General features: G+C 37.4%; 1 protein-coding gene across 1 annotated transcript; it reads right to left on the bottom strand.

The window, feature by feature from the left end:
- Window positions 1-2,045: 2,045 nt before the first annotated feature.
- tdgf1.2 (teratocarcinoma-derived growth factor 1, member 2) lies at window positions 2,046-10,896 on the bottom strand. Its single transcript, NM_001285464.1, has 6 exons — window positions 10,616-10,896; window positions 7,811-7,857; window positions 7,521-7,697; window positions 5,608-5,722; window positions 4,918-5,027; window positions 2,046-2,372 (listed from the first exon to the last, which is right to left on the bottom strand). Exons 1-6 carry the CDS (start codon window positions 10,636-10,638, stop codon window positions 2,269-2,271), a joined length of 576 nt encoding a protein of 191 aa, NP_001272393.1. The 5' UTR covers window positions 10,639-10,896; the 3' UTR covers window positions 2,046-2,268.
- Between the last annotated feature and the right edge of the window lie 1,840 nt (window positions 10,897-12,736).

Genomic DNA, 12,736 nt, shown 5'->3' on the forward strand with positions numbered 1-12,736 from the left:
TATGTGAGTGTATAGATTGGTAGGTGTGGGTTAGGTGTGCTGGGTTTACTTGGATGGGTTGAACTTGATGGACACTGGTCTTTTTTCAACCCTATGTAACTATGTAACTATGTAACCAATCAGTAATTAGCTTCAGTTGTTGTACTAAAGATAGAATACTGAAAGCAAACAGCTGATTGGCTGCCATTAGAAACTGCATTAAAGCTGATTTTCCAAGTGTTTAGTGAATGAGCCCTACTGGGCCCTACTGTGGAATTGCATGATGATCATTCCAAAATCCTAATTTAGGCAGTAGCACTGATATTTGCCAATATGTATGTATGATATCTGCTGACAAGTGTATAGCAGGCCCCAATCTGTCTTGCTTTCAAAATCATCAAAAATACTATATGAGTCCAAATTGAGTGTGTAATCCTATTATATTCCTATCACCTGGCTGCATGGCCTAATCACTAAAGAATGGTCTAACATCTTTGTAAATGTGTAGATAATGTACTTTCCATAATTTAGGTCATTGCCTAGAAAGAGATGAAAATAAATGTATTGCACGTTTAACATATGTGTTCTACTCTACTGTGCCCAATTAAGCTAAGAAATTTAAATGTAAATGATACCCTTTTCAGGCATGTAATATAAATAGGCTTATTAATGCTAAGTTGCCTAGGCATGCATATCTGTCTACTGAACCTTTGTATATGTCTAGGAACATTGATTCAATGGGGGCTAACCCTAAAGTGATTATAATCACTTATCGGATACCCTGGTGCTCCTGTTAAGGTGCCCACACACGTTAAGATCCGCACGTTTGCCAAGCGAGCGGATCTTCTCCCGATATCCCCACCTACGGGTGGGTGATATCGGGAAAATGTAGGCTAATTCGATTGTTTGGCCCTGAGGCCAAATGGCACAGTCGGTTCGGGGACCGCATCAATGAGCCGATGCGGTCCCCGATCCGACTAAATCTTTTAACCTGCCCGATCGATATCTGGCCAATTTTAGGCCAAATATTGGTCGGGTATGGCCGTCGCTTCTGCCCCTACACGGGCCGATAAGCTGGCGAATCGGTCCAAGGCAGCTACAATCGGCCACCTTTAGCAGAGAACTGCACTTGTCTGAAGTATATTTCACTAAACACCATGGAGCAATCTTCTGTTTCTTTGTTTATGTGGGTGCTAACAGGACCAGCAGAATGGACCAGGGTATGAGGTAAGTGTTTACAATCACTGCCATTTGCTACCCCCCACAGTGACTGAGGCTACAGTTTGATTGTTATTGCTACAAACTGAGCACTGGCAATCTTTCTCCTTTTTTGTATACCTTTGTTGCTTGCCAGGTACATCCAAGCAAGAGACCACATCACAAGGAGGTACAGTACAGTTTATTAAACTTCAGTGTTTTTTATTTCCATTAAATGGCTTCAGTAACTCCATGCAAATATAACCACCCTAGGTAAAAAGTTAAAGTTGTGGCTGTCTTCATTTGGGGCTTTAATTGCATTTTTTTAAAAACCCAGAATGGGTGAATGTATTTAATACGGAAGCCACCAAGGAAGGGTCATGTTGATCTCTCACCACAGAACACATTTAAAGAACTAGGTATTTACTCAAACTCTTGAATATATTAACTACAAAGAATTTGCTTGATACCTATTTAAACAACACACTGAGAAAGTTTACACTTAAGTCAAGTGGTAAAAGGACTTCTGGGTGTTAATTAGGCGGAGGCTTCCGGTTCAGCTAGAGGTCAGAATCCTCTGTTTTTTGTCAAGCTGTTTCTGTGACAAATACAGCTGTTTTCAGAGTACGGTACAGAATACTTTATCACCCCGACACAGATAACTTCCTAATTAAAGGTTCCAGCTCCATGTGGGAAGACATTGTTATTTTGTTTTGATTTTCTGAAGAAATATCAAAGGACCTATGCAAAAATGGCCATATGTGAGTAAAAATAAAAAGTATGAAATATCAGAGGGGAAAAGAAATGGTTAAGATTTTTTTTTTATATTTTTTTCGATATTCCATATCAAGATGACACCAACAAGTAAAACCAGCAAATAGATATATGTTTATTAATACAATACAAATAGTAAAATAATTTAAATTAAATAATATACAGCTAATAAATATGTATATCCTTTCAGTCTTCCATGGGAAGAGTTAATATAGATCTCTATGCTTACAGAACAATGCAATTTTTTCAAAGTAGGACCTTGTATTATATAGCAGCTTTGTTTTCTTTGGCTTTTTTGAATTGGGCCAGATTCAAAAATTAAATCAAAGTATAAATGCTGAAAACTATGCCGGATAGAATAAGGTATATTGAGGATTGTTCCATTGGTACACTGGAAGGCATTTCTTCCTCTTCGACTTCATCTGCAAATATAAGACATATATATATAAGACATATTATTATTATCTTTATAGTAGGAGCACATTCAGCACAGCAGAAGATCAAGCAATAAACTTCACCTTCAATTAACTTTTGATATGTGTTGGGCATTGGCATTAGCATGTATGGACCCTCAAAAGGTGTTCTTGACAGATAGTCCTGTGAGTGCATCATTAGTGCATTTGAGTGGCATAAATAGGCTAGAAAGTGATAATAGGAAGTGACAGCGGTTATAATTTGCTCCCACTTCCATTCAGATGGCTGCCCATACAGGACAATATCTGATCATTTGGCTTCTGGATATAGTCTGACAACTGAACAACAGTCCACATAAGGCTCTTTTAGATCTGTAGGTTTTTTTTATCATTATGTTTGTGTATTTTAAATTATTTACAGTTGTATCTGGCAATTTAACTTGTCTGCTGTAGGCAGTGGTTATTTTTTATTTTGACCATTAAGGAACTGGCCTTAAAGTTGGGCTAGAATATATTACACGTTAGTATTTATACAGTGTGTTTTGTATCTGGTGGACTCAGATTTCTGTTTATGCCCTCGCACATTTGTTTCACTTCATCCTTTAGGTTAATAGTCATTAGGCTTTTTGATCATCATTACAGGTAGTAGGATCTAAATGTCATTTGCTTGCCATAGGGCAGACAGTGCCCTCTTTCCTTTAAGGCCTTTATATGCATTTGGACCTGGGACAAAGATCTTTTGAGTATCAAAGCTTTATATTCAAGAAGTTGCTGCCCATCATGTCCCAGATGCTCCAAATCAAGCTTCTCAGACAGTTGGTGAAAACACATTATTATCAAAGTATGTCATTGTCTTTGATCTATTGGGTGATTTGTTGGGTCAGTGAACCAAATAGCAAATTAAATTCCGAAATGCAAAAAATGTAGGCCTTTAATTACCACTGTTTGCAATGTTTATTACCTACTTAAAGTTAATTGTAAAAATGAACCCACCTTTAAATACCTGTGACTGACATTAAAATACAGCTGTTCTTTATTGAAATGGTTTTCCATAAATGTCACTACATTGCAAATAACCACATTAAAAGCTCAGTGAAAGAGAGTGTAGATTCTGACACAGATATCTAATGAAGGACATGAATGTCACATTTAAAGTGTCTTTGTGCAAAGAATGACTGAGAAGTAACTGATAACACTAAACCGCGACATTCTTTCATTTCGACGTAATCTAGTTTAAATATACTCTTAACAAAGAAAAATAAAACAACACAATTATCTCTATGGTAATGCTGTGTACAGCATTCTCTCTGACACAGTGGGTCACTGCTTCAGAGAATGTACAATGTAATTTTTGCTGCCTGAGGCGCGGGGAGATAACTTTCCTAAGGTTCGAATGGAGCCAAAACTGGAATCAAACCAAGCTTCCCTGCAGACTCAGTAGCAGAGCCAGCGTACTGATCAGCTATGCCACTTTCTTTCCCTTGAACTTGCTACTGCAAAGAGCAGACACAACCATATATTGAATTTCTACATGGCTTGTTGTGGAGTTTAATAAGTTTTTAAAGTGAAACTATTATTGAACCTTATCTGAAGTAACATTTTAAAAAACAAAACTTTGTTATGGTTCTTTTTCAATGTAACTCATAAATGATGCCAAGCTCTTCAGGGAACTAACAACCTTTTACCACTTATTTGATGTAGTACTGTCATTCTATGGCCTTCTATGAAATGCTTCAAGATCTATTAAATTAAATTAACTTCAACATGATGTACATAGTGATATAGAGACATTTAGCATTTGGTTTTCATTTTTTGTAGTTTTTTATTTAGTAAGCTTTTTATTTACCAGCTCTTCAGTATGGAATTTCAGCAGCAGTCTGGTTGCTAGGGTTCAATTTACCATAGCAACCAGACAGTGGTATGAATTAGGCCATAATCATGGTGAGCTTGCATTAGTAATAATGAATTAGAGGCTGGAATATGATATAAGAAGGGTCTGAATGGAAACATAACTAATAAAAAGTAGCAATAACAATCAAACTGAAGCCTCACAGAGCAATAGTTTTTTGGTTGCAGGGGTCAGCGACCCCCCATTTAAATTATGTAAAGGCAGAAAAGAAGGCAAATAATTCAAAAACTATAAGAAATAAAACATGAAAACCAAATTAAAAGTTGCTAAGAATAGTTCATTCTACAATATACTAAAAGTAAACTTTTACTCTCTTAATAAAGTGACACTGACATATTTTTAAAGCTTTAAATCTCAGTATAGTTTCTAACAATATGAGTATTGCTCATAGTATCGCTACTAACTTGTTTAAGGGTTTAATGGGAAAATTGGAGTCCAGACATACAGTCACCTCTAGGAAGGTATAAATGTGTATATGAAATGAAATGGCACCCCTTATTAAACTTGTATGACACAATATTTCAGAGTTTTAATGCAAAAGAACATAGAGATGGAGAAGACCTTTTCTGCATAATACATCTACATGTACATTTCAAATACTGTATATATTAATTATACCACCACCCTGACCCTAAAGGAGCTTACCACAATCAGTCTGTGTTTCTACAAAGCAATGAAGAACTCCATACGTGCAGCGACACAAACGGCAGCCCTTGCGCATCCACTCACCATGTTGGATCTTAGCTGCACAGTGTCTAAGTGAAATATTAAAATAAATGATGAAGGTAAGCAGCTATTTTTTTTTTGCCAAGTTCAAGTCAGAACAAGCTGAAAAACTAAATAGACAAACAAACAGAAAACCCTAGAGATCTGATCTTATATTCAGATGGCCATCTTTTACCCATCAATAACATGCTTTGGTTGTGCAGTGCAGTCTAACAATAGCTATAGGCACAGGGGATTCGCATCATACTCTAAGTGGGTAGCTTAAATCTAAGAAAGAGGTTCAGCTATTCAATCACCCTGGGTGGGCAACAGCAAGCAGTCTCACTGGCCATATATAGAGGTATACCTTTTATTCTCTGATTGGTTGTGCCCACTTCTTTTTGATCATGAAATGTAATGTATACACGTTGGTGGAGGAAACAATTATTAAAATTGAAAGAAAGGATTAACTCGTATTTCTAGTGATACAATCAACCTATCTTTTTTGGCATAAAACATGTCTTTAATAGCCAGGCTGATAGAGTACTATCCAGGTGCCATTCATGGATGAGTTACACATAGTTGTAAGTCAGAGTAACAAAAAAGATGAATTACCCACAGCAAACTTACTTTGCTCTTTCATCGAATTCGCAGTATCGTCCCGTAAAATACCTTGGACATACACAAAAACTTCCCAGGACACATGTTCCTCCATTATTGCAGCATTGTTTGCTGAGTTTGCTGCCTAAACACAAAAACACGAGTTAATTGCCATGGAGACACACTTTGACATCTCTGCCCCCAGATACATTTAGCTCTCACTATAGTTACCATAGGATCTGTAAGATTTGTTTTATTGTCTAGTAGGGCAATAAAATTAGGTGCCTGTTAGAAGTGTTTGTTCAGCTAAGCCAGTCTTGTTTATATAAGGATTAAAGGAAAACTACCAGAGATTAGCAAATTCTACCAAAGAGACTCCACAATACCAGCAGGGGGTATTATATTACCAGTACAGTTTACAGATTATATTTTATAAATGGAAGTATTTTTTTAATATAAAATATATTTGTTCTCTACATTTGTGTTTAAAATACAGTGTACTTTGTGTTTAAGACTGTATTATTATAATAATAATATAAAATGAATAATAACTACAAATCTCCTGTACCTTTCTGGATAGCTAAACACTGGGTTTATTTATAAAGAGTAGGGTAGGGTCATAAATGCAAAAAATGGGCACAAGCCACCATGTATTTTGCAGTTTTGTGCCCTGCCCTTATTTTACACTAAGGGTACGTGTCTTTGTGCTTCATAATGGAGTGCAAACACTTGTTGTTCCCCCATGAATAAAGTGCTGCTTGTGTTTGAGAATAGGCAAGCTGGGCTCCCCCCTCCTGGCCCCTACCCTTCACTTAACTTGTGTGTAATTCAAATAAGCAATTAAGTAATTAATAAAATCACAACAAGAAAAAGTAATTTAGCCTTAAGAGAAAAACAATGAAAAATTACAAGGAAGAAAGTGGAGGGGATAATGGAATATATTATCATCATTCAGAGAATTATATGTTGCTCACCGACCCCTTGGATGTTCCCAGTGGCCTCAAAGCAGGTGCTTATTTTTTAACTTTTGACCATATATATTGCCAATCAGAACCTGCTGTAGTCTGCCAATCCATAAAGGGGCTACAAATAGCAAATCACAATCCTTACTGGTCACCCCTAGGACCTTTTTTCATGCTTGCATTGCTCCCCATTTTTTTTCATATTTAAATGTTGCTCACCGATAAAAAACGTTGGGGACCCCTTTTCTGAACAGAGAGATATTTGAAAACCAATCTCCTCAAACAGTTTCAAACTTCACTGAGCAATCTCTTTGTTGTTACATTGATTGGTATAAAAGGATATTAAGGTTTACCACTGTAACCAATAGTTCCCTTGTAGGATCCTCAGTTGATTTCCAATTAATGGTGATTATTTTTTTAGCATATATAAACAATGTAAGAGGATCTTCTTATGATTGTGATATAATTTACACCTGATAAAGAGGTATAGAAAAGGGTTCTACATTTCTCTTGGGAAGGAAGAAATGTCAGAGCATTACTTCAGAACAATTCTCTAAAGTAATTACTGTATATCTTAGGGAAAGACAAATCTATGTGTGTGATCGTAGCTGGGGAGTGGTTGCATTTAGGGCACAAATCCTGAATACTGGAAGTGATGTTGTGCAGCTGGCAGGGAGTCAGGTATGTCCTGTGTAGAAATTGAAAATTGCACCATTATATCCTGCACATTTAAGTACGAAAAAGTATGTTACTTGCAGGCAAGGCCCAGATGGTCTACTATCTTGCTAAAAATGCAACAAAATTCAACCACTAACTAAGGTGCTGAGTTCAGATTATCACTTTGAGACTTCTCAATGCCCTTCACATGCACACTTTATAATGCCTTTATAACTTATAAACACCTTAAATCCTATTTCCATAATGTCAGAATGCACTTTAAATACAGGGGGAAGGTATATACTTTATAGTGCTGCTACTTACTGTCTGTAAGGCCAACAAAAGGTACAAGTGGCTCCGTTTTATGATGATTTCTTTTCTCGTTGTCTTTGTTTAGATTATAGAAAGTGTCAATGGTCCTGCTATGATTTATCAGTAGATCTTCCTTTGTAGTGTTTGACCTCCCTTTGTTAGAATATTCTACTGCCTCTATTATTAGTCCTAGAAAATATAAAAAATATTCCAGATGAAAAATTATTGAATGAAAAAAAAAATCATTGAATGCTAGAAAAGAAACATCGTTTTGCATAAAGCAAACACTTAGAAAATCTTACCTTTGCAACAATAAAAGGTCAGCAGAGCCAATGTTATAATTATGAATCTGAAAACCGAAAAGAAACACAAGTAAATGCCAGTGTGTAGCAAAACACAAAATACTAAGGAAAGAAGTAAATTGGCTGTAGGCCCTTTCCATATCTCTGTGATGACTTTTGGTATCATAAAACAGTGGGTGCCCCATGAAGAAAGTATTACCACAGGCTGTAATAATGGGCTGATCCTGGTCACAATGTCTACTTAGTGCGTACTCTCTCTCACACTAGTTATTTAGATTTCATGGATGGATATACTTTCCTTTAACGGTACTTGTGCCTAAAGCTGTGCATCTGCGTGTTTTGGCACAAAGTGTCAATGCACCCCGCCAGTCTCTTTGGATGAATTGGGTGTAGCGCAACGATTCAAGCAAGGGTTGTTTGCTGAAGGTGGCAGTAGCTCCAGTGTACCCATGGTGGCCTGCGTTGATAGATCCACTACACACGCAAATTGCAATATACTGACACAGGGCCTGGACTGGCAATCTGTGAGTTTTGGCAAATGCCAGAGGGGCGGCGTAAGATGCCTGCTGTAAGATGCCCTTTAGTGGGATGGAGGGTGGCTGTTTGGGCCTCTGCTGTACTTGAAATGCCAGGGTCTATTTTTGATCCCAGTCTGGACCTGACTGATACAGAATATTTTTAGCACAACTGCATCCAATTTGCAAGCTTTATGGTATTGTTGTTCAAAGACAAGTTTGTGAAGTTATGTATGCCTGCTTTACCATTTAATACCACGCAGCATAGTACTTTCCCACCTTACATTTTCCAGGGGCAACAAACTGCCACTTATATAACATTCAAGATATAGTAGGAAAATATTGCATGTGTGAGAACCTTCTTCTAGATTGTAAGTTTTTTTTCAGATTGAAAGTTCTTTTAATTCTTTACCCCTTGTATCATTCGTCATTGTTTTTTTTGTATATAATATGTATGTTAATTGTATACATCCATTTATTGTACAACATTTGGAATATGTGAATACAATATAAACACATGATGACGATAATAATAATAATAAAAAAGTTACTCAGATCAGCCTATTTACATTACATTTACCATCTCACAGCGAACAGACATTTGTTTGGAGGCCTATGAATGCCCGAATAACAAACAGCATTGCCAGTTTATACTCACTTGTGAAAAATAAATGTAACTGACGTTGAAAAGAGGAAAGCAAAAAAGAAGAAAAGTTAAATTGTTAGGCTGGCACTCTAAAAAACAGCCCTGGCTACTGTTCCCTGACTTTTTTATTTATTTTTCCCAGCTGTTTCCTGCAACCTCTGTACATCTGAATTACAGAAAACTTTCCATGCTGCACATTTGCTTGCCCAAGCCTGATTGAGTGTTCCTGGAAGACAGATGCAGCAGTACCCGCCACAGGTAACAGGCAAGTCACTAGAATCCCTGGGTGGTGCCTAACAATTGGCACCGCCCATGCAATTGCACTCCTATAAAGTATACATAAGTCAGGGCCCACTGGGCTGTCCCAATAGCCCCATGCAGTTGTAGGTTCTACTTCTCTTATGCCCATTGTAATATGGCCTTTTTATACAGTATATACGCAAATATGATATACCTCGTGCCATTTTTTGCACTTTGCCCACTGCTTGGGGCCCAACAGGGCTTGGCCTCCTGATGCTCCTTTCTGCACAGGAGAGCTGAATTTTTTTATTTCAGTGCCTCTTGCAGAGAGCAACAACTTCAGGGGATGCAAGTACTGTTAAATGAGCGCAAAGGGGCGGTCTCTTGCTCTTCTGCCCCCCCCCCCCCGAGATTGGAAATTAGCCTTATTATCTATGTATATGAGGCAAATAGAAGATTTCTTTTAAAAAAGTGTTTAACTTGCCTTTAAGATGAGTTTTCTGATTTATTAACAAACCTGTAACTTCAATAAATTAAAATGCTTCCTTATCTATTATCCAAATACTATATTGTTTGGACTCCAACTGCAGGAATATGTGTGCTGTAAAATGAATTAGCTTTGCATTATCAGATGAATTAATATCAACTACAGGGCACATGCCATTTGCAACTTATTTAATATTTAATTCATGTAGCCATAAAGAAGGAATGCTATTAAGAGAAATACACATTTCAGGGAATAAAAGTGAGTCTAACCCAATGAACTTAGTAGATAGTCAGTCAATAGGAACCAAAATCCAGGAGTGATTTCTTGCTAGTGCATTCACGCGTGAAAATGAAAATTTCAAAAACACCCAAGGCTGTATTTACAGGTCAGCGCAAGCCTGCATCAGAAACGCTGCTCCCGATACAGTGTTAAAAGAAAACTCCAAAACAATTAGGATTAGCATGAAAGCGCGCCACAGTTGATTTGGCAGAAAAGTTAATTGTTTTTATCCACACGCTTAACAGCGTAATTCAGTCTCAGCAAACATCAATACCAAATCATTCTGCTTCTTTCTGGCTGCTCTCGAAACATCTTTTAGGGCTCTATCTGTCTGCCACACTGAGAGCTCTCCTAATTGGAAATTGACATTCTGAATGTAGCAATTGACATCCAAATCTGAGCAGATTTCCTCAGCACTTCATAATATTAATGAAAAACCAAAAAAGAACTATTTTGTCTCATTGTAGGGTACAGTGTATGACGTGCAGCAATGCATTTCTGCATTAAGTATACAACCCAGAGTTATTAAAATACAGATTCCTGTATTATGGGATTTGTTATACTTCGTTGTATAAGCCTTTCAATCTATTTACAAGAAATCCATGCTTAGGCTGAGCAAATTCACTGTTAGTTCTTACCTCCCATGGTCCCTGTAAAGCATTTTCCGTTAAGCCAAATGTTGATGTGAAATTGCCTTTGCCCCTCACAACTGCTCATCTGAAATCAATAAAACTCTTGAGATAAAGGTTCCTATGTAGATACTCTGACATACGTCTAAGAATTAATCCATACTGAGTTGGTGGCTCAGAATGAAAGGATCCCAAGGGCTGGACAGCAGTGATAAACTTTTAAGTCTCTCCATAGCATATTAATACCAAGTGGACACATGTCTCAGTGAGGCTCCTCTTTGGTGTCTGGCTGAAAAGTACATTCTGGAGTCAGCACTCAGTGCTCCTCCCTGCAATGTAATTAACAAGGGGAGGAGCAGGCCACACAGAGCTGCCGATTTCCTTAAACAAAGTAAACATCTTTGGAAATGATGGTTATACTGTAAATAGTACCAATTCCCATTATAAAAAAGTACATATTTTTAAAAACATTTTTGCAATGATTACTGATTGCCCTTAGCACTTACCTTAATCGTTGTGGTAAAGCTGATTCTCATTGTATAAAAAAAATGCCTTACCCGTAAAACTTGGATATTTTAAACAAACGATGCTGGGAATTTGGTTTGTCACATGTTTAAGTTTGGATTATTAACAGAATAATGCATTGAAGTAAATGTAAAGGCAGGGAATAAGTCCCCACAATTATTTTAGCACCCACCACCCTAAACATTAGGAAGAAGGAATTTTCGAAAACTGACACTTTTTTATCAGACAATGACCGAACAGACTCTCTATACCTCCTAGTCCCCCCTGAGCAGTCACAGAGTCTGCTTCCTCACTTATGCCCATGTATGTGGGACTTCTTGTAGACAGGACCAGGCCAACAGAGCAGTCCCAGGGGGGAATCACTACTGATGACCTGGAAAGGATCATTGTGATTGGCAGCTTGACAATCTGTAGCACTGCTCCAGTTGTCAATCTGCAACACTAGACTGTCATCAGCAATGCAGTAACAGCAAAAGGCTTCATGGATAAAAGGCGCAGCCAGATCTATAAAAGAGTGTTATAATTACCTTTAGTTATACATCACTAGCATATCCCACAGCACTTTTACCTGACACTTGCTACAGATGATTATAAATCTTAGATGGGATGATTTTTCTGAGATGATCGAGTGCCTTATATCTAGGCTGCATGAGTTAATGTCTGTATTTAAATATTCTAAAATTGAATCTGCTGGAATCTGCCTACTACAGAAGAAAAGCTTTGCTGAAATTTTTTTAGTCCCTGTACAGACAGTAAGATTGTATAGGCATTATTCGTGCTTATATTTTTTCTGAATTACTGGCAATTTTTGCTGACTGCAATTACAAGCATAATATTCCTTGGCTACTAGAACCCCACTTTGCTTCATACTTATAAAGTGATTATAACTGAAGCTTATTGGCCTGTACATGGGACCAAAACAGTGGGGCTCATTTATAAATTTGCACCCAGGCAGTAACCCATAGCAACCAAACAGTGGTTAGATTTTTCCAACCAGCTGCAGGTTGAACAGAGAAAGCAATCATCATGAGTTCCCAAATACAAATAAACAATAATAAAATACAGCATGATATTAGAATGGCTAGTTGTGCTGCCTTGGATGCTTGCTGGGGTCTAGGGTTTGATTTCTGACAAGACACTTGTAAGAGTTTTCTCTGGGTACTCCAGTTACCCCCATGCTCCAAACACATACAGGCAGGTTAACAGGCTCCTAAAACATAGATTATAATTTACGATACTGGGCCATTAAATCTCTCAATGTTTCCCTATCTGATCTTGGTTGTTCGGCCAAAAAGTTGAGCAAAGCACTGCAGAATTAAGCCATCTGTTGTTGAAAGTCAAGAAAGGTGGCCATTTCACCCTAGGTCACAAGTAGCCACAGGTCCCAATTTTTGGAACAAATTAACTTCTCAGCAACATTGCAATATACATTATCCAAAATGTTTTTTTTGCTTGGCTAACATCCTCTGTAACATGTGCACGTGTACACTTTGATTATAATGCGACAATAATTAGATAATGACGTAATGATAGCAAATATAAATATTGGGATTCATTTTTTCTCTTCTTCCCCATATACTATTTCACCTACCTCTTGATTACGAA

The sequence above is a fragment of the Xenopus tropicalis genome, chromosome 1 (assembly GCF_000004195.4).
Source record: "Xenopus tropicalis strain Nigerian chromosome 1, UCB_Xtro_10.0, whole genome shotgun sequence".
In the NCBI taxonomy this organism is placed as follows: Eukaryota; Metazoa; Chordata; class Amphibia; order Anura; family Pipidae; genus Xenopus; species Xenopus tropicalis.

What these genes read in the sequence shown, in the direction of transcription:
- tdgf1.2 (NM_001285464.1), bottom strand. Translation starts at nt 10,638, where the DNA reads ATGCTTTACAGGGACCATGGGAG. An exon ending in TTTTGTTGGCCTTACAGACA is followed by an intron (nt 5,723 to 7,520) that starts GTAAGTAGCAGC and finishes TTTTGTGTTTAG; the next exon opens with GCAGCAAACTCAGCAAACAA. An exon ending in AGAAACACAGACTGATTGTG is followed by an intron (nt 2,373 to 4,917) that starts GTAAGCTCCTTT and finishes TTATATTTGCAG; the next exon opens with ATGAAGTCGAAGAGGAAGAA.